The sequence below is a fragment of the Arachis hypogaea genome, chromosome 20 (genome assembly GCF_003086295.3).
Source record: "Arachis hypogaea cultivar Tifrunner chromosome 20, arahy.Tifrunner.gnm2.J5K5, whole genome shotgun sequence".
In the NCBI taxonomy this organism is placed as follows: domain Eukaryota; kingdom Viridiplantae; phylum Streptophyta; class Magnoliopsida; order Fabales; family Fabaceae; genus Arachis; species Arachis hypogaea.
This window is the reverse complement of record NC_092055.1, coordinates 12,689,150-12,713,515: the sequence shown is the minus strand read 5'-3', so window position 1 is coordinate 12,713,515 and position 24,366 is coordinate 12,689,150. Positions and strand designations below refer to the sequence as shown.

At 36.5% G+C, this 24,366-nt stretch overlaps 2 protein-coding genes across 2 annotated transcripts; one reads left to right on the top strand and one right to left on the bottom strand.

Moving 5' to 3' along the window:
- Positions 1 to 2,374: 2,374 nt before the first annotated feature.
- On the top strand, positions 2,375 to 6,145 carry LOC112783674 (beta-glucuronosyltransferase GlcAT14B). Its single transcript, XM_025826714.3, has 4 exons — positions 2,375 to 3,181; positions 3,306 to 3,381; positions 4,055 to 4,170; positions 5,311 to 6,145. The coding sequence occupies exons 1-4, from the start codon at positions 2,506 to 2,508 to the stop codon at positions 5,817 to 5,819; spliced, it is 1,377 nt and encodes a 458-aa protein (XP_025682499.1). The 5' UTR covers positions 2,375 to 2,505; the 3' UTR covers positions 5,820 to 6,145.
- Positions 6,146 to 21,523: 15,378 nt separating this feature from the next.
- On the bottom strand, positions 21,524 to 24,235 carry LOC112785102 (pentatricopeptide repeat-containing protein At1g74600, chloroplastic). Its single transcript, XM_072230932.1, has one exon. The coding sequence runs from the start codon at positions 24,233 to 24,235 to the stop codon at positions 21,524 to 21,526; it is 2,712 nt and encodes a 903-aa protein (XP_072087033.1).
- Positions 24,236 to 24,366: the final 131 nt, after the last annotated feature.

Genomic DNA, 24,366 nt, shown 5'->3' with positions numbered 1-24,366 from the left:
TAGTATTGTTGTTTAAGTTGTAATTTGACTTTTGAATTCAAATAGGCAAATGACAAATTGTAATAACTAGTTTGAGAAAATATTTCAGTATATTTCATTATTAAAATTAAAATGAGTACAGGTTCAACATCTCTTCTTCTCTTTCTCACTCTAGTCTTTTTTACTTCACCAGTGCTCTCACTATATTCTTTTCAAATAAAAAATAAAATGTTGGTACTATCATTCATATACCCCAAGGAACCAGCATCACATTCTTCTTCATGCTCTTCTTCTATCTGATCACATATGTTCCCTTCAGTAAGTTCTTCTTGAATTTGGAGCAACTCACACAAATTAGCAAAGGCATTTATGTTCATTCTCAACTCCCAAATACAATTCCTATCACCCTCACCAACAATACGCTCTAAAGTCTCACGTCTAATTCTACTATTCATTCTTCCGCCAAACGATAGTTAGCCACTAGTTCTATCCCTAAAGTAAACAAATAGCGTAAGCACAAAAAACAACATCAAATCTTCATGCTTGGATCTCATCTCTTCATAAAAATACACGCATCGCTTAATAATTTTCGACTACTCCATTTTTTCCTAGCAAAGTCATTACATTAAAAAACGCATAAACATTCAAATAAATCTAACACTTCTTGATGCAAAATCTGCTATATCTTCTTAGAACCAAAAACAAGATCAAGAAACTGGAACCAAAAGACCGTTAACACTATTTACTTCTCAATTTTAATTTATTTTCAATTGGAAATCAAAACAGGAAATACAATAGAAACACACATTAAATGAAAATATCGATTTTTCTCTCTCATTTCATATACTGAAAGTGACTTTTTCAGATATTTTAAGCAAATCAAAGTCTTCCAAAAACTGTTGTGGTTTAGATTGTGTTAAGAGTTATTACTTCGAACCATCCATGATTATCATACAAATTATATTAATGTCGTTGAGATTATTCATCGTAAGAAGTTAACCAAGAAAACGTGAAAAGGCTATTAGACTTGTGCAGATTCTGAAAAAATAGTTGGGCTTATACTAACTAACAAAATCTTAACAAGTCACGCAACTAAAAAGAAAAAAAGTTAATTAGACTTGTGGAGATTAAATAATTCAAATGAACTTAATAATCATTAATTTTGAAGATTCAATAGACTCAAGACTATCGTACCTTTTACCCTTTAAGCTAAAATAAAAATTCTACTTCATTTGATAAGAGAGGGGTTTAGTAAAGATAACAGTAACTTAGCCAACTCCTAAAATATGTTAAATTTGCAAAACTGATGCTGATTAACATGTTCCCCTAACAAAGTGCAACCCAATTTCAAATAAAGTGCTTGGTGCAGTTGTATAAAATTTATTAGCTATAGTTGAATATCAAAGTATATTACTGGAGTGCCACTACTCTTTAAATTACAACTAAGCTAACAAAATTTTCATCCATAGCAATTTTAGAAATCACCGTGAGTGAGCTGGTTATAGCCACAACAATCATACATTTACAAAATAATTTATACAATTTCACATTAAACAGACGTAAATTATGTAAAAAGAGCATGAAAAGTTCAAAATCAAAAGCTGCATAAACATGAATTCCAAAAAAATCAAGTATGACCAAGACCAATTCATAAGAAGCACAGCACAAACAAAATTAATGAAATAAGACATGAGAACATAGAACCAAATCCATAGAAGCTATCTCCGCATCTATACATTAGAACAAAGAACCGAATCGCATTGAAGAGAGAAAAAGAAATATTCTTTCTATGCATCTAGTAGAACAAAGAACCAAATCCACAGAACGTAAGTTGCGACATAAAAAAACGAACAAAATCAGTTAAAGAAATTTGGCCATAACTAACCTAGGTTACACAACCTATGACGACGGCAAGGAAGTTGTTGAACTCGACAGCAACAGCGGAGACTCTTTCAACTGGGTTCCTCGAACGTTGTCCTGTGAAGGAGAAAATGAAGACATGAGAACTCGTGGCCTAGGAAGACGAACTTCGACGGCGACTCACTTACTTTGCGGTGGTTACGACGGCGGCAACGTGGTGGTTGTCCTGACACTGGCAATGCAGAGGCTGCAACCTAGACTTCGAAGAACAAATGAGAAGATGGAGTGAGGGGCTGCTCACACTGAAGCCCTAATCTGATTTGAAGAAAGGGTAAAGTTGACATTAGTTAATTAGGATAGGAGTATTTTAGGTACAAAATATTATTAAAGTTTCTGTTTTTGTCTTTAAAAATCTCAGTCTCTAGCATCCTTACTTTTTGAAAATACTGGAATACTAAAATCTTTTAGACAAAAACACAAATTTAAGTATTAATCTCTAACTCAATAAATATAATACTGAATTTTTGTCCCCAAATCTCAGTTACAGTTTCTGCAAACAAACGTTACCTAAGAAACCAGAAAAACCAAACTTGGAAACTTCGAACCACCGTTTTCCAGCTTCCCGTCAAACTTCACAAAGAAAGAAAAAAGAAGAGACCCAAAGAAATGCAAAATTCGGGTTCAACAGCAGCAGCAGCACCAACGCCACCACAATCACAACCACCACCACAACAACATCAGTGGTCTTCAATCCTCACCTCAAAACCCATTTTCTCCACCCTCTTCTCACTCAGAGACCCTAAACCCAACAACAAGCCCACCCTCCTCCTCTACACTTTCCTAGCCATCTCACTCCTCTCCATCACCTTCATCTTCTCCCTCTGCACTTCCTCATCCTCCACGGGCCCACATTCCGGGCCCGACCCTTTCCTCTTCCCGGCCCACCAGGCCCACAACCACCGCATCATCTACGACTCTACCAAGGCCAACCCTCCCCCTCCCTCCATCGCCTACCTCATTTCCGGGTCACGTTCCGATTCGGGTCGGATCATCCGACTCCTCCACGCCACCTACCATCCCCTCAACCAGTACCTCCTCCATCTCGACCCTTCCGCTTCCCATGCGGACCGCGAGCGCGTGGCTCTCACTGTCCAGTCGAACCCTATTTTCAAAGCCGCACAGAATGTTCATGTTATGGGGAAACCCGATTTCGCGTACCAGAAAGGATCCTCGCCCGTTTCGCTTGCGGTTCACGCAGCGTCGATACTAATTCGGTTGAACTTGAAGTGGGATTGGTTTGTTAGCCTTAGTGCTGATGCTTACCCGCTTGCTACCCAAGATGGTATGGTATGGTGTATTTTTATTTGCTGCATTTGTGGCTCTTTTTTTGGGTTCGGTTATGTATGTATTTGTTTATATGAATTGGTGCATTGATTTTTATTTTTTTATTTTTTGTGTATTGTCAGATCTTCTTCACATCATGTCATTCCTGCCTAAAGATATGAACTTTGTGAATCATTCAAGCTATATTGGCTGGAAAGAGTTAGCTAATGTTCAGTTTTATGCGTTTATTGTTTTAAAATTGCATTATACTCACTAGTGTAGTGCCTATTGATTCACTCTTTTATGTATTAAATATGTATAAAAATAATAAATGTTGGATTAGTTGAGTTTATAATTTGACTACTGGAATTCAAATCTTGGAAATAATAATTCTTTTTTGTAAATTATATATAATGAAAGGTATTTTAGGAAAAAAAGTTAGACATCAACACTTTCAAAATCCTCATTATATATAGTATAGATACAGATACTCAATAGAAGTATAAGGGAAGCCTGGTACGAAGCATCCTGGATTATGGAGAGTCCGGAAAAGGACCATAGCCAAATGGATTATAATGCAGGCCATCTAACTTGGCTAACTGCCTTCAATCCATGTCTTCGAGATTATATAAAGACAACTCAATTGTTGTTTCAAAGTTCTCCTTCTGTTAATTGAAATTTAGAAGGTAGGTATTTATCATGGTTAATAGTTTCTCACCATGATCCCAAAACTAGCTTACATTATGAAGTTATTTTATATTTGCTAGTGTGTGGAAATTAAGTCTTTTTTATTGTTTGTAGTGTTTTGGAGAGGGAATTGCAATTCTCAAGTGTTTGATGCTGAATGAACTATAGTCGTGATACTTATTTTTCATAGCTTTTAATGCTGTAGGTCGAGGAGGTTGAGACCCATTATTGTTGATCCAGGCCTGTATCTTGCTGAAGGGACTGACATGTTTTATGCCACTCAGAAGAGAGATCTCCCTAGTGCTTTCCGCGTTTTTACAGGTATGATTTTGTTGAATGCCTTTGCTCTGAGTCTGCATGTACTTTTAGCTTTTCATTTTATTGGTAATAGAGGCTATAAACTTCAACATCAATAGAAAAAGATATGATTGTGATTGTTGTTAAACAATTGACATAATTTTCACTTAAATCGTGCTTGATGTTGCTATCTTCACAAACTGCAGCATCAGTTTTTCTGAATGCACCTAAAGCTAAAGCTTATGCTAAAATAGTGATTTCATTTCCAGTAAGGTGTATCTGGTGCAATGAAATTATGGAATTTTGCTTTCAGATACAGTAGAGGTGGAATATAGGATAAATTAGAGTTCTGAAGGAAGCTTTGGAATCACATGGTTTCCATTTATGAACTGAAATAGTGTACGGAGAATGTGAGCTTAGCAAGATGAGCAGTAGAATCTGGTTAGAGATGAAAATTGGAAATGAAAACCATAAGCAAGTCACATACTGAAGTTATCTTGGTGCCCCGTGTACCTTACTATTAACTAGTGTCTGTTTATGTCTTTTTCAGTTTGATGTACTATCTTTGAAGGGTGATTGTCTGTTTTATCTTACATAATCCTGGCATGTTTAGGTCATCTTCCTTGCCCCAACCATCATAAGTTACTTCTCTTAACTTATTTATATGAGTAATCTTATCTACTGCAGCATCCTCATCTGTGATATTCTTCCTTTTGGCTGTGATTGCAGTTCACTGCCTAGAATTCTGATCCATACAACATTGCGGGTCGAAACTCTGTTCCAATAAAAAAAAACTTTATCTTCAGCCAATTATATTAGAGTATAGATTTTAAACTATAAATTAGCTACTACTTATAAATACTTGACATTTTAACTGATCCATTTTTGTTGCTCTTGTCCTTATCTAAACTTTACTTCAATTTCTTATCAATTTATGGGCTATTTTTGGGCTGTATCCTCAAGGTTAATCCCTCACTTTAGAGGAGCCAAATCCTTTGTTTTTGCCTTCTCTTCCGTGGTTTTCTCATAATTGCTTAAATTACTTGATATTTTTTGTACCATTTTTTTAAAAAAGAATTATTATCATATATATAATTTCATCTAGCAATATTCTTTTTTCTTCGGAGATAGTTGTGTTAATTGTACTAACTCCTTTTTGTGTAGGTTCCTCTTTTTCTATCCTGACTCGTTTTCTGGAGTTCTGCATCTTGGGAGCAGACAACCTCCCACGGCTACTGCTGATGTATTTTGCAAACACACCCTGGTCCCTGTCCAACTATTTCCCTTCTGTTCTTTGTAATTCACGTCAGTTCAACAGGACAGTCATAAATCAGAACTTATTATATGGTATGTATGACAACCATCATCACATAAGTGATCCTCGACCACTTAATTCCAGTGATTTTGATGACATGATTTGCAGTGGAGCTGCCTTCGCTCGGAAATTTCAACCAGATGATCCTGTGCTTGATCTAATTGACCAAAACCTTCTGAGACGGAGTCCTGGATCAGTTGTTCCTGGTGGATGGTGCTTAGGTGAGTCTGGAAACAGCACATGCTTAACATGGGGAGATGCTAATATTTTGAGACCTGGCTCAGGTTCTCAACGAATTGAGAAAGCGATAGTCAAATTGCTTTCAAATGGCACTTTTCGATCGCATCAGTGTGTTTGAATGGACCGACTCTAGAACCATTTTACTCACTGTAGGTCGGTAACAGAAGAGAAACACAGCTTGAGAGAGTTTAAAAGTTGGTAAGATCGAAGAACCAGTTGCTTGGTGGTGGTCCTATCTATTGTAAATCTTGTGCCAAAGTCACGGTATGAATATCTTTTGGGTCGTCCTTTATACAAGTTAGGTGAGATTGCTGATTCCATTGACTAAAAGTTTCCTTTGCTAACTCGGTGGCATTTTTTGTAATTTAATTTGGTTGTTAATATGCATGTGTTTGGCTTAGAAATGTTCAGATTTGTTAAATCATATGAATTCTAATTTCCTTTTTTCTCGGGACTTTGGTCCCTAGTTTTATCATATGATAAGTAAACTATCATTTCTATTTATAAATATTATAAATATTTAGAATGTTGATAAATATATCTTAAAAAATGAAATTAATTTTGTACCTATGAAAGATAGCCTTCAGTTAACAAAAATACCTGAACTTGTAATTATTCAAAATTCTTAGACTAACTTTTTGAATCTAACCTACCCCACCAAATTCTAACTCTTCACCATCACCGCCACTCTAATTCCGAATCCTTTGCCACCATCATCCAAAATCTTCCAACTCTCATCTCTAGCGACTACCACCACCGCTACCATTGTCACCACTACCACCACTGCAGCCTCCTTTCCTTTACCACCAAATTAGTTAAGGTCCACTTCAACATTTATGTTACTGTTGTCGTCGTTGTTTCTGTTCTGGTCGTTAACCGTCGAATCCTTGGCAGTATTAGAGAACGAGTAGACAGTTACCCCCCCCCAACCAACTCAACTCTTGTGAAAAGAGGTGGCAACAACACCACCACATACGCCACTGTCGTTATTGCTGTTGCTACTGCTATTAGTTTTTTCAGTCCCTTCCACAACCTCTCCTTCGCTAGATCTCATCCTTGGAAGCATATAGTAATCTGCTAGACCTGTGTCCACACCAAAACCGTACGATAACCGCAATAGCACTAGCAACCAAAACAACGACAACAATGATAATTTTCACAAAGACAAATAAATCAAACGAGTAAGAAACAAAAATGGTCGACAAGAAGATCTCGCGAGATGAAGTACAATATTATCAAAGCCAACCCTAGGAGCCAACACTCTAATAATTGTCGCATCTTGATATGAATACAAAGCGATGAAGCAAATCAAAAAATGAAATTGGAAGATTTAGGTAGCGTTTGTTTTGAGGTAATGAGACAGAGACTGAGACTCAGTATTATGTTTGTTGGTTCAGAGACTGGTACTAAAATTTCTGTCTCTGTCTCTAAAATTTCAGTATTTCAGTACCTCCAAAAAGTAGGGACACAGGGGACTAAAATTTTTAAGGATGGAGACTGAAACTTTAATGACATTTTATACCTAAAATACCCTCATTTTAATTAATTAATTCTGTGCAAATTAAATTAGAGTTTTATTATTGTTTCAATTTCTGTCTCCCATTTTACACCAAACAGAATACTGAGATTTATTTCAATCTCTATCTCTTAGTCTCTGTCTCTCAATCTCAGTCTTTCCGTCTCTATCTCTCCACCAAACGCTACCTTAGAGTGTGAAAATGGAATGAAAGGAAAATGAAGCAACGTAATTGAAATTTGGGTTAGAAGCAAAGGAGAAGAGTGAGATATGTGATTTGAAGGAGGGTGAAAAGGAGGCGGTGACAGTGGCGAAAGCTGGGGATGAGATTTGGATGAGAAAGGATTTGAATGGTGGTGGCAAGGATTGGGGTTGGGGTGGGGGTGGTAGTGGTGGTGAAGAATTGAGAATTAAGGTAGCATAATTTAGGTCACTAACATGGCTCTGAGAATGAGATTGAAACAACTGATTCGAACCAATTAATTAGGAATTGACATCAAACGGGTCTGGTTCAAGGTAAAACTCGCTTGGGAAAGAAAGAACTGCTCAAAAAACGAAAAAATTTGTCAAATCCGTTAACCAATCCAACTTCTGCTACTTTTTAGTAGTTAACCGATTTAAATAATAAATCACAAAAAGTAATATATTTTTAAATTATATATTTTATACATAAATATTTTATTATATTCGAAAAAGCTCTACATCCATGTAAAAAATACATGGATGTTATCCAAGCAACTTCCTTCACACGCGCTATCCCTTACCCCACAGTCGTTTGTTATACACGCGCCTCATATAACGTATATAATGTAAACCTTTTCTTCATGATAAACTTTTCTGAACGTAAACCTTTCTCAACGTAAACTTTGTTCTCTTGTCGCGTTTTCGTTCTTCAACCTAATAAAATTCCTTGTTCTCTGCATTATGGATCTGGATTGACTTTGACGTAATTAGCTTCGTCGTTCTTCTTCTTCTTCTTTGTTTTTTCTTTGATATGGAGTTTTGAATTGAAACAATCAATGAATCAACTTCAAATCAGTTGAATGAGTGCGATTATTCTTTGGAAATGCATCAATTTAATGAGGTTTGGATTATTGAATTTTGAATCGAATTTAATGGAATGCAATTGCTAATTTTATTTGAATTGAATTGAATGTACGGAGGTGATCTGAATCTGAATTGAATTGATACTATCTAAATTGTAGACAGAGTTGTTTTGAATTTGGTTTTGTATAATGGATTATCTTTCGTTTACTGTTAGTAACCTTTCGGTTCGGTAAGTATTATAGAATTGTTTCACCGTTAATGAAGTTTTCGGTTCACCGTGCAGACCAGCTGTGTTGTGGATGAAAGATTTGTCCCAAATGTGGGGATGATTTTTGAGACACTATAAGAAGCTGCAAAGTTCTACAAACATTATTCCAAACTTGCCAGTTTTTTTACAAAAATAAGGAAAAAGACTCGGGACGGAGACAAGATTAAGAATCAACTAATTGTATGCACCAGAGAGGGGAGGTGGAAATCCAAGATATCTCCAACTCTGAAGGCAAACCCCTCAGCTGGGTTAAACTGTCCAGCCAGGATTTATGTACACATAATGAAGGACGTCGGTGTTTGGACAATGTCCAAAGTTGTTCTGAATCACTCGCATCCTTGCTGTCCAGACCAGGCTGAGATGCTCAAACAACACAAGGAGCTTAGCATGTTTGTGCGTCGCACCATCGAAATCTACGAGGAAGCCAGAATCAGACTGAGCAAAACTTACCAATAATTTGTGGCAGTAGCTAGCAGCCACCGTGAACTAGGTTTTATTGAAAAAGATGTGAGGAATTACATCATAAAGGAAGTATGGAATATTTCCGAAGAAGATGATGCCAAAGAATTTGGGAAGTACCTAGTAAGAATAAAAGAGAAGAACCAAAATTTCTTCTTTGAGCTCAACCTTGAAGGCGATCACTGCATTAAACATGCATTCTGGGCCGATGCAAGAAGCAGGGCTGCATTTGAGTATTTCGGAGATGTGGTTTCATTTGACACCACCTATAACACAAACAGGTAATCGGTTCATTCAAATATATTTTGATGTTCAGTGCATGTATATATTTCGGTTCACCACGGTCTGCTTGTTATTTATGCAGGTACAATTTGGTTTTAGGTTCTTTTGTGGGCGTGAATCACCACGGCCAGTCGACACTTCTCAGATGCGCGCTGATGAAAAATGAGGACATCCAATCATTCAAATGGCTATTTGAGTGTTGGCTACGTTGTATGGGAGGAAAGGCACCAAAAGGTATTCTTACCGATCAATGCACATCAATTCACCGCTGGTGCATCTGGCACATTATGAAGAAGATCCCAAGCAAATTAAACGGCTACAAGGGACACATTGATATTGAACAAGAGATGAGCCATGTTGTTTAGAACTCGTACACAAAAGACGCATTTGACAGAAACTGGAATGATTTCCTTACAAAGTATGGCCTCGGAGGCAACAAGTGGCTTTTAGGTAATTGAGGTTTCAATTCGAATTATTTTCATGCTCATATCTTTTTTTCCCAAAGCATGCACTGTTTTCGGTTCACAATACCTTATGGGTTTGGTTTGTTTTGCAGAGCTATACAAGGATCGGCATATATGGATTCCAGTTTACTTGGATCACCACTTCTAGGCTGGAATGAGAAGCACACAAAGGAGCGAGAGTATGCATTCATTTTTCAACAAGTTCATCACACGGAATAGCTCCTTGAGACAATTTGTGAAGCAATACGACAATTGCCTAGCAAGCAGAGAGAGAATTTGATGATGCAGATTTTCACACCCTGATACCGTGTGCAACAAAATCAGCAATAGAGGCACAGTTTCAGCATGTATATACCCATGAGAAGTTCAGGGAAGTTCAAGCTCAATTTAGAGGTAAAGTGAACTGTATCACAAGATTAATGTATTCCACCCTAGGTTTCACAACATATGAAGTCATAGAACAGGTTTCCAACTCCACATTCCACAAGTTTGTCGTCACCTACGACGCAGTATCATGAGATGTGAAGTGCCATTGCTTGCTGTTTGAGTCTAGGGGCATATTGTGCCGCCATTCGCTAAGCGTTCTAAACTTTGAGCGAGTGGATAACGTGGCACCGAAATACATATTGGATCGCTGGAGCAAGAACATAAAGAGGAGGCATACACACATCAAGAGCAGCCAAGATGAACCTCTATTGGAGCTGAGAAGTAAGAGATTTGATGAATTGGTGTTTTGGTCGCACAATATATGTGAATTTGCATCCGAGTCTGAAGAGTTGACCAGAATTCTACACCTCATTTGACAAGGTCATGGTGGAGATGGAAGAATATCAAGAGAGAAGCAAAGGAAAAAGTTTGTTAACACACGAAGAAGCGACATTAAGCAATGTGAATGACCTTCAAAGCCCACCACGTGTCAAAACAAGAGGTCGGCCCAAGAACAGACTTGGATCAAACCTGGAAAAAAAGATCTCAAATGCCATGAAGAAAAAGAAAGAGACAGCTCCAAGCGAGGTAAAATTGACTTGCTTTTGATTAGTTAAAAATTCAATTGTTCATTTTGCTAATATATAATTAATTATGTCTTTTGTAGTTGAACCTTTTAGACTCTGCATCATCGATTCAGTCAAGCTCCACTCTTTACAATGCACCAGATATGAATTATCCAAGAGAGGATTGTACAAATTTTAGTTTTTATTAATGTAAATTTTTTTTCACCCATGAGCAAATTTTGGTTCACCATGGTTATAGCAGGGGTAATTTCTGACTGTTGTTACTGTTTCATGAATAGTCACTTTTTTTGTGAAATTCTATATTGATATATGCAGTTTTTTGATTCGGTGTATTAATTTCTAAGTTGAATAATTAGAATTTGTTTTGAGAAACGGGAATCAGGGTTCATTGTTTAGGGTTTAGGATTTAGGGTTCAGGGGTTTAGGGTTTAGTGTTAGGCTTTAGGGTTTTAAGGTTTAGAGTTTAGGGTTTAGGGATTATAGATTAGGGTTTAGGGTTTAGGATTTTAGGGTTTAGGGTTTAGTGTTAGGCTTTAGGGTTTTAGGGTTTTAGAGGTTTAGGGGTTTAGGGTTTTAGAGTTTTATGGGTTTAGAGTTCAATGTCTTTGAAACTTTCGGTTCGACTAGTGTATTAATTTCGGTTCACTGTGTTTCTTGGTGTTTCTAATGTATTTGTAAATACACTGATTGCAATCACTGAGAACCTGAAATAAAACAGCAGCCAGACAGTTCCAAGAGATTTATAAATTAACATCTCAGATGAGTACTTGAATACATTGAAAAAATTATTGATATTAAGATTAGATGCATAGATTAGCATTTACATTAATATTCACATATGTACATTGCTTTTTTAAACAAGTTAAACAAAATATTGTCAAATACAACCAGTGAATCATAGTATATCCTATTTACTATCTAAATCCTCATATGTGAATTTACAATACGGGCTAGAGAGGGCAGCAGAAGGCTTTGGCAGTCTTATTGCTTCAGATTCCCAAATCACTTGCTTTCTGATTTTGTTCATTTCATGCAACAGAAGATTTGGACCATATTGGTACCTGAAGTCATCAATCTCTTCCTACATTTCAATTGAAAGGAATTAGTTACATAACAAATGAACTCAACTGAAATAAGAAAAGAAAGAAGTTTATTAATTTAGAAAGTACTTATTTGTGTCCAAGCTCTATATTTATATCTCTTCCCGCTCTTGATCTTTTGTGGATCGATTGTTTCAAGCCATTTCATGACGTATATTCCACAATCATAGCTAAGCAAGAATTCAGTATAATGCGATTAATAGTATACAAAATAAAATATATTAAATATAGGACTATAGAAGAGAAAGATTCTTATTACTCTGTACGTTGACCATTCAGTTGGATATACTCTGCTTCTTTTCCCAGCCCATCTTCCATTAAGGGTTCCGCCCCAGCGTAAACCCTCATCTGAGAAATTATTAATCCCTGAAAGGGACACAAAAAAAAAAGCATCAACAATGAATCGAACTCATTTCATGTACTAAATTATTTGAATAATTTACAAGAAAAATAACTTACAACAAATTTGTTCAGCATCACTCTTGATTCAGGTATATGTTTTTTTGGCTTATTGATAGGGTCAAGCACATAGAATTTCTTTTTCTTGACATCAGCAATCCACAACCACCAATGAGCTCCGTTGCAAATTGGCACAAATAGCTGAATTGTGGATAAATGATAGAATATTTCAGTGGAAACAAATAACAGATGAGAGAATTATTGAAGAATTTTTAGAAAGTACAACTTACAAATGGATGCGAAGCAAGTTTTTCTTTGTCAAGAAACTGGCGGTGGTGGGCATACTACTCAATATCAAACCGGTATGCCTTGTTTGTCGTTTTATCAATGTACTCCACGCCATGTGTTCCCAACATAAAATTCTGCAAAACGAAGATCAGTTAAATCAAATTTTCACCAAACCGAACACAATTCATATGCTGAATATGACGTGAAAAATATTCATTCATGAAGAAAAAAGTTTTCTTCATGCAAAAGAACTCAACAGAACACATAAGAATCAGGTGAACCAATATTAACATTCTGACTGAACTGAACAGGAATCAGCAATGAATAAAAAATTTAGCTTACCACAATATCTAGTGGCACAATATATATTTGTTCTTGATACCGCCAAACTTTGATTTGGTTGAGAATAATGATATGTATACTGACAACCTACACGAAGAAAAGTTATGAGATATACTGTATAAGAGTGTTTAGAAAAGTTATTATTGTTAAAGCAATTTGGAAAGAATTTACCGAGGCATGCACTTATTCTCTGGGTATTAGAGACATGAAATATTCTCTTAACCCCTCATAAAGCGCCTCATGTTTCAAGACGAATATTGCATCATATTCATTGCTACTGTTTTTTGTCCTTTTTACATGTGTCATCCAATGATAACACTTTTTGATAAACTCTTTTGAGATTTTTATTTTTTTTTCTGGAGTTTTTAAAACTGCAGCAGCTGACAAGTAGGGGTGTTCAAAACTGATCCGGACCGAACTAAACCGACGAACTGAATCAAAATAACCGAAAACCGAATTAACCGAAAATCGAAAAAACCTGTTTTTCTATTTTTTTTGCGGTTCGGTTCAATTTTCGGTTTTGACCATGAAAACCCTAACCGAACCAAACTTAACCGAACCGGTTAGGAAAAAAAAGCCTAAAAATGACTAACCCCACCCCCCCAAACGAATGAAAGCTGCTGCGCAAGTGTGAGCATCCCTGACCCTAACCCCCAAATCCCCAATCCCTAACCTAGCTCAGTACTCACTACTCACTACTCAGTCGCTCTCTCTTCTCCAATTCTCCACACCTGCGCACCCAAATGTCCCCAATCTCTCACTACTCAGTCGCTCTCGCTCCTCCGAATCCCAACACCGAAGCCTTCCTCTTCACGGAGATGCGGACAGAGCAGAGATCCCAACACGAAGCTGTCGCACATCAGGCCAGCACGCCACCCACTGACCCAGAAGGCCAGCAACACGCCACCACCCATTGACTCAACAGGGCAGCACAGCACCACACCGTCGCCGTTGAGACGCCACCACCCAGCATTGTTTCTGGGTTCTCTGGCCACGATCATCAGTTCAACCCACTCCCAACACCTCCCAGTCTCCCACTCACCCTTCCTCCCAAGTCAATATGGAGCCCGAGCCACCGATTCAGGTAATTTGAACCATTTGATGTTTACTGGTACACTGTTGATTTGTTGCTACTTGCTGTTTATTTACTGGTGCATTGTTGATTTGATGAATTATTTTATTGTTGGTATTTTTGCTGGCTTGCTGCCTTGCTGGTTGCTGTTTAAGTGTTTATTGTTCAGCTTATTGAAATTAGTTTATTGTTCATTTTATTGTTCATATTATTGTTCAGTTTATTGTTGGTAATTTGGTATTACTGGTTATTGAATTATTGTTCAGTTTATTGAGATCAGTGTATTGTTCAGTTTATTGTTGATAATTTGATATTGTTGGATTGCTGGTTATAGATTTATTGTTCAGTTTATTGCTGGATGCTGGTTATTGATTTATTCTTGAATGTTGATAACTTGGTAATTGGTATTGCTGGATTGCTGGTTAATGATTTACTATGCAGTTTATTGCTGGTTTTTAATTTATTTGTTGTTGTGTTTCTGGCCTTGATTTATTGTATTTATTTATGTAGTTTGACGTCAGTTCAAATGAGAATATGGGTGAATCTGGATTGCCGCCAGTTCCTCTTCCGAATGAATCAACAAGTATCAGATCTCCGACTGCATTGCCTCCTTTCCCAACTCCTCATTGAAACACAAGGAAGCTTGCTAGTAGAGGCCAAGGGAAAAGGCGGGCTGTTGAAGAAGCTCCCATTGATGACTCCGCTGAAACTGAGACCGATGAAGGTAAGAGAAAATCTTGTAGACCTAGGTCTTGAACATGGGATCACTTTACTAAAGATGAAACTAGTAATCCACAGTATCCTAGAACTAAATGTAATTGGTGTGAGTATCAAGACTTTGTTAGCTATTGTGTATTTCTGTTTGTCAATTTCAATGTTATGACTTTGCATAATAGTATGGTAGAATTTTTTTTGATTTGATTGAAAAAACCGAACAAACCGAACCAAACTAAACCGATTTCATTGGTTTGGTTTGGTTCGGATGGCCTTGACAAAAAAACCGAACCAAATCAAACCGTAGTTTAATTAGATGATCGGATCGCATGACTTTTCCCTCAAAAACCGAACCAAACCGCACCGCGAACACCCCTACCGGAAACGGTGGCTCGGAAGTTGTTGCTTCAGCAAACTTTAATGCTGCCGTCACTCCAGCATCTACCACCGCCTCTGCCAGGACTTCAAGTTGTGAAACAGGCGGCTCAGAGGGATCAGTTGGTTGAGATGCTGGTAGACTTATCCCAAGGTTAAAGGAAGGCATATCATCTTCCCTTTGGCTCGGTTGCTATTCTTGTTCGACAGGGCTGCTGCATTAAACAGATAACAGTTCAAAAATAACTCATTTAAATTAATAAAAAGAACTTTTAGGGCTGCTATATTAAACAGATAACAGTTCAAAAATAACTCATTTAAATTAATAAAAAGAACTTTTATGGTCAACTTACTCATCATCAGAAATTTTATAGAAATATTCATCTTTCAATAATTCTTCAATAACATAACTCGTAAGAGAGAATGCAGGTTTTGGCTCTGTTTTTCTCGGTGAAATATTTCGACAGCCTGTTTTTTAGGTTCCGGAGGGCAGCTGTAAGAAACAGAAGAGATAAAACTTACAATTAAAACATGTAGTAAACTGAAATTATTGAGATTTGTATAAGCAGTGAAACTTACACATTAACATCTACTTCTACTTCTAATTGCTGCACTATTGCTTCTTTGCTGGGCTGGTGTTGTAGTTCCAGAGGGCTGCTGCATTGATAGATGTTGAAGTGATTTAAAATAACCCTAAATCCTGAACACACTATCTATCAAGTGATTTAAAATAACCAAATCCAATAATCTAAATTAAGCAATGTGATGAATAATGGTAAAACTTACAATTCAGGTTGTTGTTGTTGTTGTTGTTGTTGTTGTTGTGTAGAGCTGCTGCATTAAACAACAAATATATCAGTAATGATTTAAAATTACCAAGCCCACAGAATCGAACAAGATTCATGTGGTGAACAAATATTTATAAACTTACTCTTTATCAGAGGTTTGTTGTGTTTGACTCTCTGGAGGGACACAGATAAAGTCATCATTGATCAACTCTTCCTGAAGAGAACTTGGAAGAGACAACGCAAGAGGATTTCTAAGGAATGTAAACAAGGAAGAAGTTAATATTGAATAATTAGAGTTTGTTCTAAGAAACGGGAATATGGACATTGAAAAGCTCACATCTTCAAAGGTTCAAAATGAGTTTCTTGTTGAACCTGAATGATTTGTAGATCAGAATTGGGTGTAGCGCTATTGACGTTTAAACACGTTTTCTGTGAGATTAATTAAACAAAATTTAATTACCTAAATCTGATAGAGTAACATAAATATTTTTAACTTACACTGGTGGACTTTTAAAAGTCTTTCTTGGATGAATTTTCTTTTTTCTAAAATATTTTACCGTGGATTCTGGGGTATTTTTCCTAAAAAGAAAATATACAAATTAAAATTAGAAACCAGGATTAAAAGCAGATGTCTAGAAACATATCAAATTCATTTTTTGGAAAGCACCGAATCGAAAGTAAAGAGTGCAACAAACCTGGTATTGTCTTGGGCATTTACAGACGGTGCGCAGCTTCCCTAAGTCTGCAAGAGTGGTCCACTTTTTAGATTTACAGTTGGCAGTCTAACCAAGATAAATAAATATTATTAATTGAATCTAGAGGAATTACAAAAGGTTCTATCAAAAGTAAGCAAAGAAAGGAAAAGAACTTGGTATAAGAAATTGAATCTTACGTCTCAGAGGATTCATTTCGTGCCTCTGTTGAGGCAAACTGATCCGGAGCAATGTGTGTTGATTGAGCTCCATCATTTTTTTATCTCTTTTCTCTTATCGTCTCCAACGCTTTCCTTCTTCTTTCTGCAGTGTTGTCTTTTGCTTGTTCAGTTCTGAAAGTTCATAAAATAAGTATCAATACACCTAAAATGAAAGTATCAATAAGATTCGAGAAACTTACTCCTTGTCAGATTGGGTTTGTTTTTTTGCCACCCTTTAAGGTTGTTTTCTTTTTATTATGGGTGTTTTCTCAGTTTCTTTTTCTCTGCAAGACAAACAAACACATCAAATTTATAACTGAGAAAAATATAAGCGAGAACAAGAAAATAACAATCAATTTAACCAAATTGACAGACACCACCGAACCGAAAACAATTAAAAGGAAGAACCGAAAATTAGAAGACCACCGAACCGAAAGGAATTCATTTGCTGAACAATACTTACTGGCCTTCAGATTTGCTTGTGCTCTCTGAATCTGTTGGCACAGGCTTCCTTTTTTTGGTTTGTTTTTTAACCACCTTCGGTGGTTGTTTTCTTTTCTTTGTTCTAGTTTTTTCGATTTCTTCTTCTCTGCAATACATAAGAACAAGTGTATAAGAACAAATTTAAGATACAAGTTAAATGAAATCAATATGAACATTAAACTTACTAGTTTTCGGATTCACTTTTGCTTTTTGAATCCGTGGGAATGCTTTCAATTTCACTTGTTGATTGTGAATCCTTCTCAACAAGCACCTTCTTTTGTCTTGCTCTCTTTGCCGGTGGTCGTTTGTCGGATTCAGATTGAGATTCAGATTCGGAAAATCTTTCTTCTTCCGAAGAAGAATCCAGATCGACAATTTTCTTTCTTTTTTCTTTTTTATCCAACTTCCTTGTTTCTAATTTTCATTAATTTTTTTCTTTTTTGTACAGAAGTCCCTAAAACAGAAACAAGAACTCAATTATTTAATGAGAAATACAATAACAACTATTTAATCAACATGAGTAACCCAGTTTATCGAATGATACTAATGTACTGAATAAAAAGCCATAAAACATGATAATTATTTAATGATCAAAGAAATATTTTTGTATGCGCAAGGACTCAATTGAATACAGTAACAATCAGCTGAAGCAAAATGCGAGCTCACCGAACCGAAAAAGGTTCATATGGTGAACAATTACCAGTATGACAAATAAATTAATTATAACCTAAAACAGAAGTTTATTTAGTTAGTAGAGTATTTTAAAAGCATTTGAAAACAAATTGTAGGGGAAATTTTAGTAGAGTGTTTACCAATGGTTCTGTTGCTTCTTTAGAAATCCGTTCAAGCATCATTTGCTTTGTCCAATGAGCCACCCAAGGTGCTGGGGGAGCATCAGGTGCGAACGGGTGAAGGAACTTAGTTTCGTGAAAGTATATCAACATCAACACAAAAATACAGCCATCAACAGACTGTTTCCTCCCCTTTCTCTTGTTTTCAACTCCTTTCATCAAGAAGTTGAGCACATGCTTTGCCCAATCCCATTCCCGAATGTTGTCGACATGAAAGATCGGTGGCTTATGGATTGGGGAGGCCACACTTACCGTTGTGGGAAGCAAGAAGCACTTTTGGATGAAGACAACAAAAGTCCTCTTGAATTTTTTCCAGTTCTCCTCCCCTTCTACGCTCATATCCAGCACATTCCTTGTCTTCTGGATTTAGATTGTTGTAATCAACCTTATCATCAAAATGATTCCCTTCAATATTTTAGTAGCACAAATCAGTAAAAAAGGCTCAGTTTAATTTTTTATAAACCAATGAACTGAAAATAAGCAGTAAGTGGAAAGTGTATTACCTCCGTTGGTTATGCCGAGGGCAGCTGCTACTTTTCGAGGAGTTATGTATATTCTGCCTTGGAGAGTTTTCAGGCATCCTTTCTCTTCATCAAAGTGATCAATCAATTCTCTCAACAGGGCATGAGAGACATTCATTTTTGGGACATGTGCCAGGGCACCAAATCCCATTTCTTCCACTATATCTTTTTTTTCTTGAGTCATATCCCTGTACACTGTTGCCATTGCCTTTGTTTGGCATCTGCAATAATGAGTTTTCTACAAGTTATGAAACAGAATGTGAGGATATATTTATAACAGAAATAGATATTATTCGAATGAAAGCGGATAAATATATTTAATGTGCTTACGTTATAGTGTGGCTTCTCCTTCATTGTTGCCATTGTCTTGTTCTGTTTTGCTGTAAGAAAAAAGTTTGGTCAATACTTCACTCAATACACCAATAAGCACAAGCATGTATATCTTAATCAAGTCAATTAATATACCACGAGCCACCGAACCGAAACTCATTCATGCACATAACCAACATCACAAAGGTCACCAAACCAAAACTCATTCATGCGAAGAACCAGTAAGAATGATCAACTTTTAATCAACAAGAATAGTATTCCTCCATGCAAAAGAAGTACTGAAGATAGTAACAATCAATTTCAAAGCTCTAATTAAACTATCCATACCAGTAAAAACAAGCACGTATATCTTAAAGCCCTAGTTACACTATTCACTGAATTGAACGAAAATAACAACAAATTTCATTCCAAGCCCTAGTTATACTGTAAAAATGCATGCACAATAGTTCCATCTACTAAACGAAGCAAATCAATCCAGTAAAACTAAATGCAACTAGGAGAAACGCGACATTGCATGATTTCAAATGAACAGTAGTTTTCTCATACCTTTCGTAGTCTTTGTTGCTATTTTCGTTCGTTTCTGGTTGTTGTTTGCAAAATCTTCTTCCGTTTCCTTACTAGTAGTGGCTTCCGTAGAGAATGTGATTGAAGTTTGAGTGATGTTGAGAGAGATTCGAAGAAACGAAGTGGTTTCGTGTGTGTTGAAGAAGAAGGAACGTTTTTTCATAATGAAGCGCGAATGAAGTAGTCGTTTCGTTTGTATGGGGCGCGTGGAAGTCACGTTTTTTTAATGAGATTGGAAGCGCGTTAGTTGTTTTGGGTTTGTGCCAACTTGGTTAAATGGTTACATGGATGTGTAGGAGGCCCGTATTTTATTATATTCGATTCAATTCTAGTTAAACCTTGATTAAATCATTGAATCTTTAATTTTATTAGCTTGATTTTTAGAATTTTGGTTAGGAGTATTAATTTAATAAATTTAGATAATTCTAGACTTGAGTAATTTTATTGATTGAAGCATATTTTTTATAGGTACAAATTCTTTTATTTTTTTTCTAGATAGATTTGTAAATGGTAGTTTACTTTTATTGTTTAGGATTGCAGAAATGATTATTGAGAATAATTTTTTTGAGAATTACAATCATACTAGTACTGGTGTGAGTACCTTTTAGGTATGTGGCTGAAAAATGCCTCGTATTTCATTAACTAAAAAAAAATTTTTTTAGATAATTTTTAAAATTTAAAAAACTTTAAAATAAATCTTAAATTATTGATTAGATGTTGGTTCTATACAATGAATCGTGAATACCTTTGTGCAAGGAATCTAATTTAAAAATAAATAAATAGATTCCTAATTTTTTGTTCTGCGGATATTTTTGTCTTTACAATTTGAAAATACTTTTAAATTCTTAACCTCTTTAAAAGTTGGACATATGAGTCGCTCTATTCATATGGCATATGGGTTCGTCAGACCCAACACAAACATTTGATGTGACTCCCGTTGTGCTAACTTAACCGTTACTGATACATCCATGGAGGGAATGCCCATGCATGCATTCAGAGCCTTGGTAAAATACTAAACCTATATTCACAAAATGAGAATAAAAAAATACCTCAAGATTCTCATTATGCACTCCATTATCCTAACCATAAGAGCCAATAGTATTGCCAGCTGTGTATAATTTACTGGATGGATTAGCTATGCTACTTAGCACATTGGAGCATAAGAGAGAAACCAATGCGACTAGACCAATCGCAAGTTGTCGAGAAGAACCAAATAACCCATACACTAATAGGGGAACGAATCCAGAGTCTTCCTTGCAAAGATAAAATAACATTAATAACAAAATATTACGTAGATCTTCACGATATAAGCATCAAGAACATGACACACAAATAATGCAAGCTACAAAAGTGATGAAAGAAAAAATAAAGCATTTTTTAAGATCAGTATGGTATGAACAACACTTGATTCGTAAGAATCAAACTCTGAGAGATACTTGGAAGATACGGTATATATTTATTTTGTCCACAGATGGTTTGATATAAAAAAAAAAAAAAAGAAAACTACTTTTGAATCTAAATCAAATGATATCAGAAAATTGAGTTCTATTGGTTTTGTCTAAGTTGAAAAGCTCATTTATAATTTTGTATCAATTTGCTCATTTTTTTTCTTTCTCATTTGCTATTTTAGTTCTTCCAGTAAAGAAAATATTGTGATTGGCCTCTATCACCTTTTCTCGAGTGGTGTGCATAGTTGATAGGTGACAACAAACATAAGAAGTTTGAAGTGAGTCGCAAAGCTACCAAGGTGGTCTTATTTGTCCCGTTTTGAAAAGGTTCTCTCTACGTGTGCATCCGTAACGACTAGGTCAGCACAACGGGAGCCACATCAGATTTTTTTGTTGGGTCTGACGGACTCATATAAACGGAGGGACTCATATGTCCAATTTTTAAAGAGATCAGGGATTTAAAAGTATTTTTAAATCGTCAACGACAAAAATATTTACGAAACAAAAAGTCAAAGACTTCTTTATCCTTGGACTTCTTTATCCTTTTCTAGAGATACTGGAACAAAATTATGTCACTATTACACTTCACATGAGGCTCCAACCAGACTCTTTCTTCATCCCAGTCCAATTCAACGAGCTCCTAATCTTGGCCACTTCTTCCCACTGTCCTACATCTGCGCAAATATTAGAGAGACAAACATAAGCTCCAGCATCACTTGATATGAACTCCATAACCTTTTTGGCTGCTACCTTTCCAAGCTCAAAATCACCATGGACTTTGCAAGCAGCAAGCAGAGTTTCCCATATTAAAGCATCAGCTTCAATAGGCATCTCATTTATGAAACTTTCAGCCTCTCGGACTCTGCCGGATCGGCCTAGCACATCGACAATACAAGTGTAATGTCGATGACCAGGTGTAATGCCGTAGTCTTTGAGCATTGAATTAAGATAGAAGAAGGCTTCCTCAACCAGCCCACTATGGCTACAAGCTGATAGAATCCCAACAAATGTTACTGCATCAGGTTTTACTCCATCTTTTCTCATTAGTTCATAAGCTTCTAAGGCCTCTACGCCTTTACCATGATAAGCATAGCTCACAATCATGGATGTCCAACCTATTACATCTGGCTTCTCAGCATCATCAAACGCCTTTTGGCATTCTAAAATACTTCCACATTTTGAATACATTGTCATTAGCGAACTTCCAATATAAACATTTGCTTGTAAACCCAATTTTTGGACGTAGGCATGCAATTGAGTTCCGATTTCTGATTGATACGAAATTGCAGCAGCTCCGAGAATGGATGAAATTACGGAAGAGTCCACTGATACATCAGCGAAGAGCATCTCACGGAATAACAAAAATGCCTTTTCAATTAGGCCCCTTTGGGCATATCCTGCAACCATCGAAGAGCATGCAAATGCATCCTTTTCGGGTAGCATATCAAACACTGTCCTTGCCAAATTCAAGCTTCCACACTTTGAATACATATTTACCAATGCTCCACAAAAGGCTGAGTTTTTTCCTATTCCTAAACGAAAAGCATAACCATGAATTTCTTTACCCATCTGCAAGGACTGAAGAGTGGAACAAGCAGATAGAGTTGGTATTAAGACCACATGATCGGGGAGAATTTTTTGATATATCATATCTCTAAACAGCTGAAGAGCTTGCTCTGCATATCCATGCTCTGCCAAACCAGAAATCATGGAGGTCCACGAGACATTGTCTTTTACCGGAACTTGCAGAAAAACTTTATAAGACTCCTCCAAATTGCCACACTTTGAATATATTGTGAAAAGGGAACAGCCGACCGAAGCTTCAGTCACGAACCCAGACCTTAAAGTGTAACTATGCATCTGTGTCACTAAAGTTAAGCAGCTAATAATACTTAACACACTACTAATACAATACTCATTAGGTTTCACTCCTTCTCTTAACATTACCCGGAATAACTCAACCACCCTCCTAGACTTTTGGTTCTGTGCAAAAGATGACAGGATGGCTGCCCATGTGCTCTGATCCTTCTTATTTTCCATCTCATTGAAGGCTAATTCTGATAGTTCAACTTCTCCCATTTTTGCATACATGTTGATCAAAGCAGCCCCAACATTAAGGTACAAATAGAACCCTAATTTTAATATCAGGGAATGAATTTGGACTGCCAGATCAATCATCCCAGGTTTTGCACATGCAGAAAGCACACTCGTAAGGGTATAGCTATTTATCTCCTGCCCTATTTGCCTCATATCTTTGAAAAGCTTTAATGCAGAAAAAATATCATTGTCTTGCACAAACCCAGAAATTATTGCAGTCCAAGAAACCACATTATGGACTGACATATGTGAGAATTCTCTAAAAGCTTCATCCATACACCTAAATTTGGCATAAAAATCAACAATAGCAGTCTTGACAAAGATATCAGTTGCACAACATTTGACAACACAACCATGAACAACTTTACCCATCTGCATATCTTTAAGGATACAACATGCTGTTAAGACGCTTGGAAATGTATAACTATTTGGCATCAGATATGCTCGCAACATTTGGCGAAACAAATTCAAAGCAACGCAGCTTTCTCCAGTTTTAACTGCCCCAGAAATAATAGTATTCCAACATGCCACATTAGTGCATGAAAGATAATTAAAAAACCTAAGAGCCTCCTTAAAGCCATGGAATTTGGAAAACGTTTGTAACATTTGAGTCTGAACAAAACCACTGGAAAGGAACCCATTTTTCAAAACAAGTGAAAAAACTTGCTCACCAAATAAAGGACCTTGCAGAGCATCACAAGCCGAAAGAACACTCCAATAGCTAAACTCATTAGGATCGGCACCAACCGAATGCATCCTACTAAACATCTCCCACGAATTCTCAAACATTGAATTATGCCTATAACCAGATATCATGATGTTCCACGAAACATCATTTGGAATAGGAATTGAATCAAACAGCTTGCGGGCAACAACCATGTCAGCAGATTTGCAGTGAAAATCAAGCAAAGAATTCACAGCGAAGATATCAGACTGCAAATCACAAGTTTTAATCAAATGGGCATGCATGAATTTTGAGTTCCAAGCAGTGTGCTGACCTGAATTCTTGTAAGCAGGTAGGGACTCAAAAGGACTTGAAAAATTATAATTGTCTTCATGTTTAACATAACGAACAAATGGGCTTTCAATGAAACCGAGCGAAGTGGTGAATTGGCAAGCAAGTCGTGAGCTTGTTTTGTGGAAGCTTTGAGTAAGTAGAGAATTCATAAGAATCATACGAGGGGCAGATAATGCTACCATCATTACCACTCTCATCTAGAAAATTGAGTGTACTGAATGCATTATTTGATTTGCATTGAAAATTCGTGCTAATGTGCAGACGAAGAGGAATTGCGACAAAGCAAAACAAAAAGACTTGCATATTGTTCTGG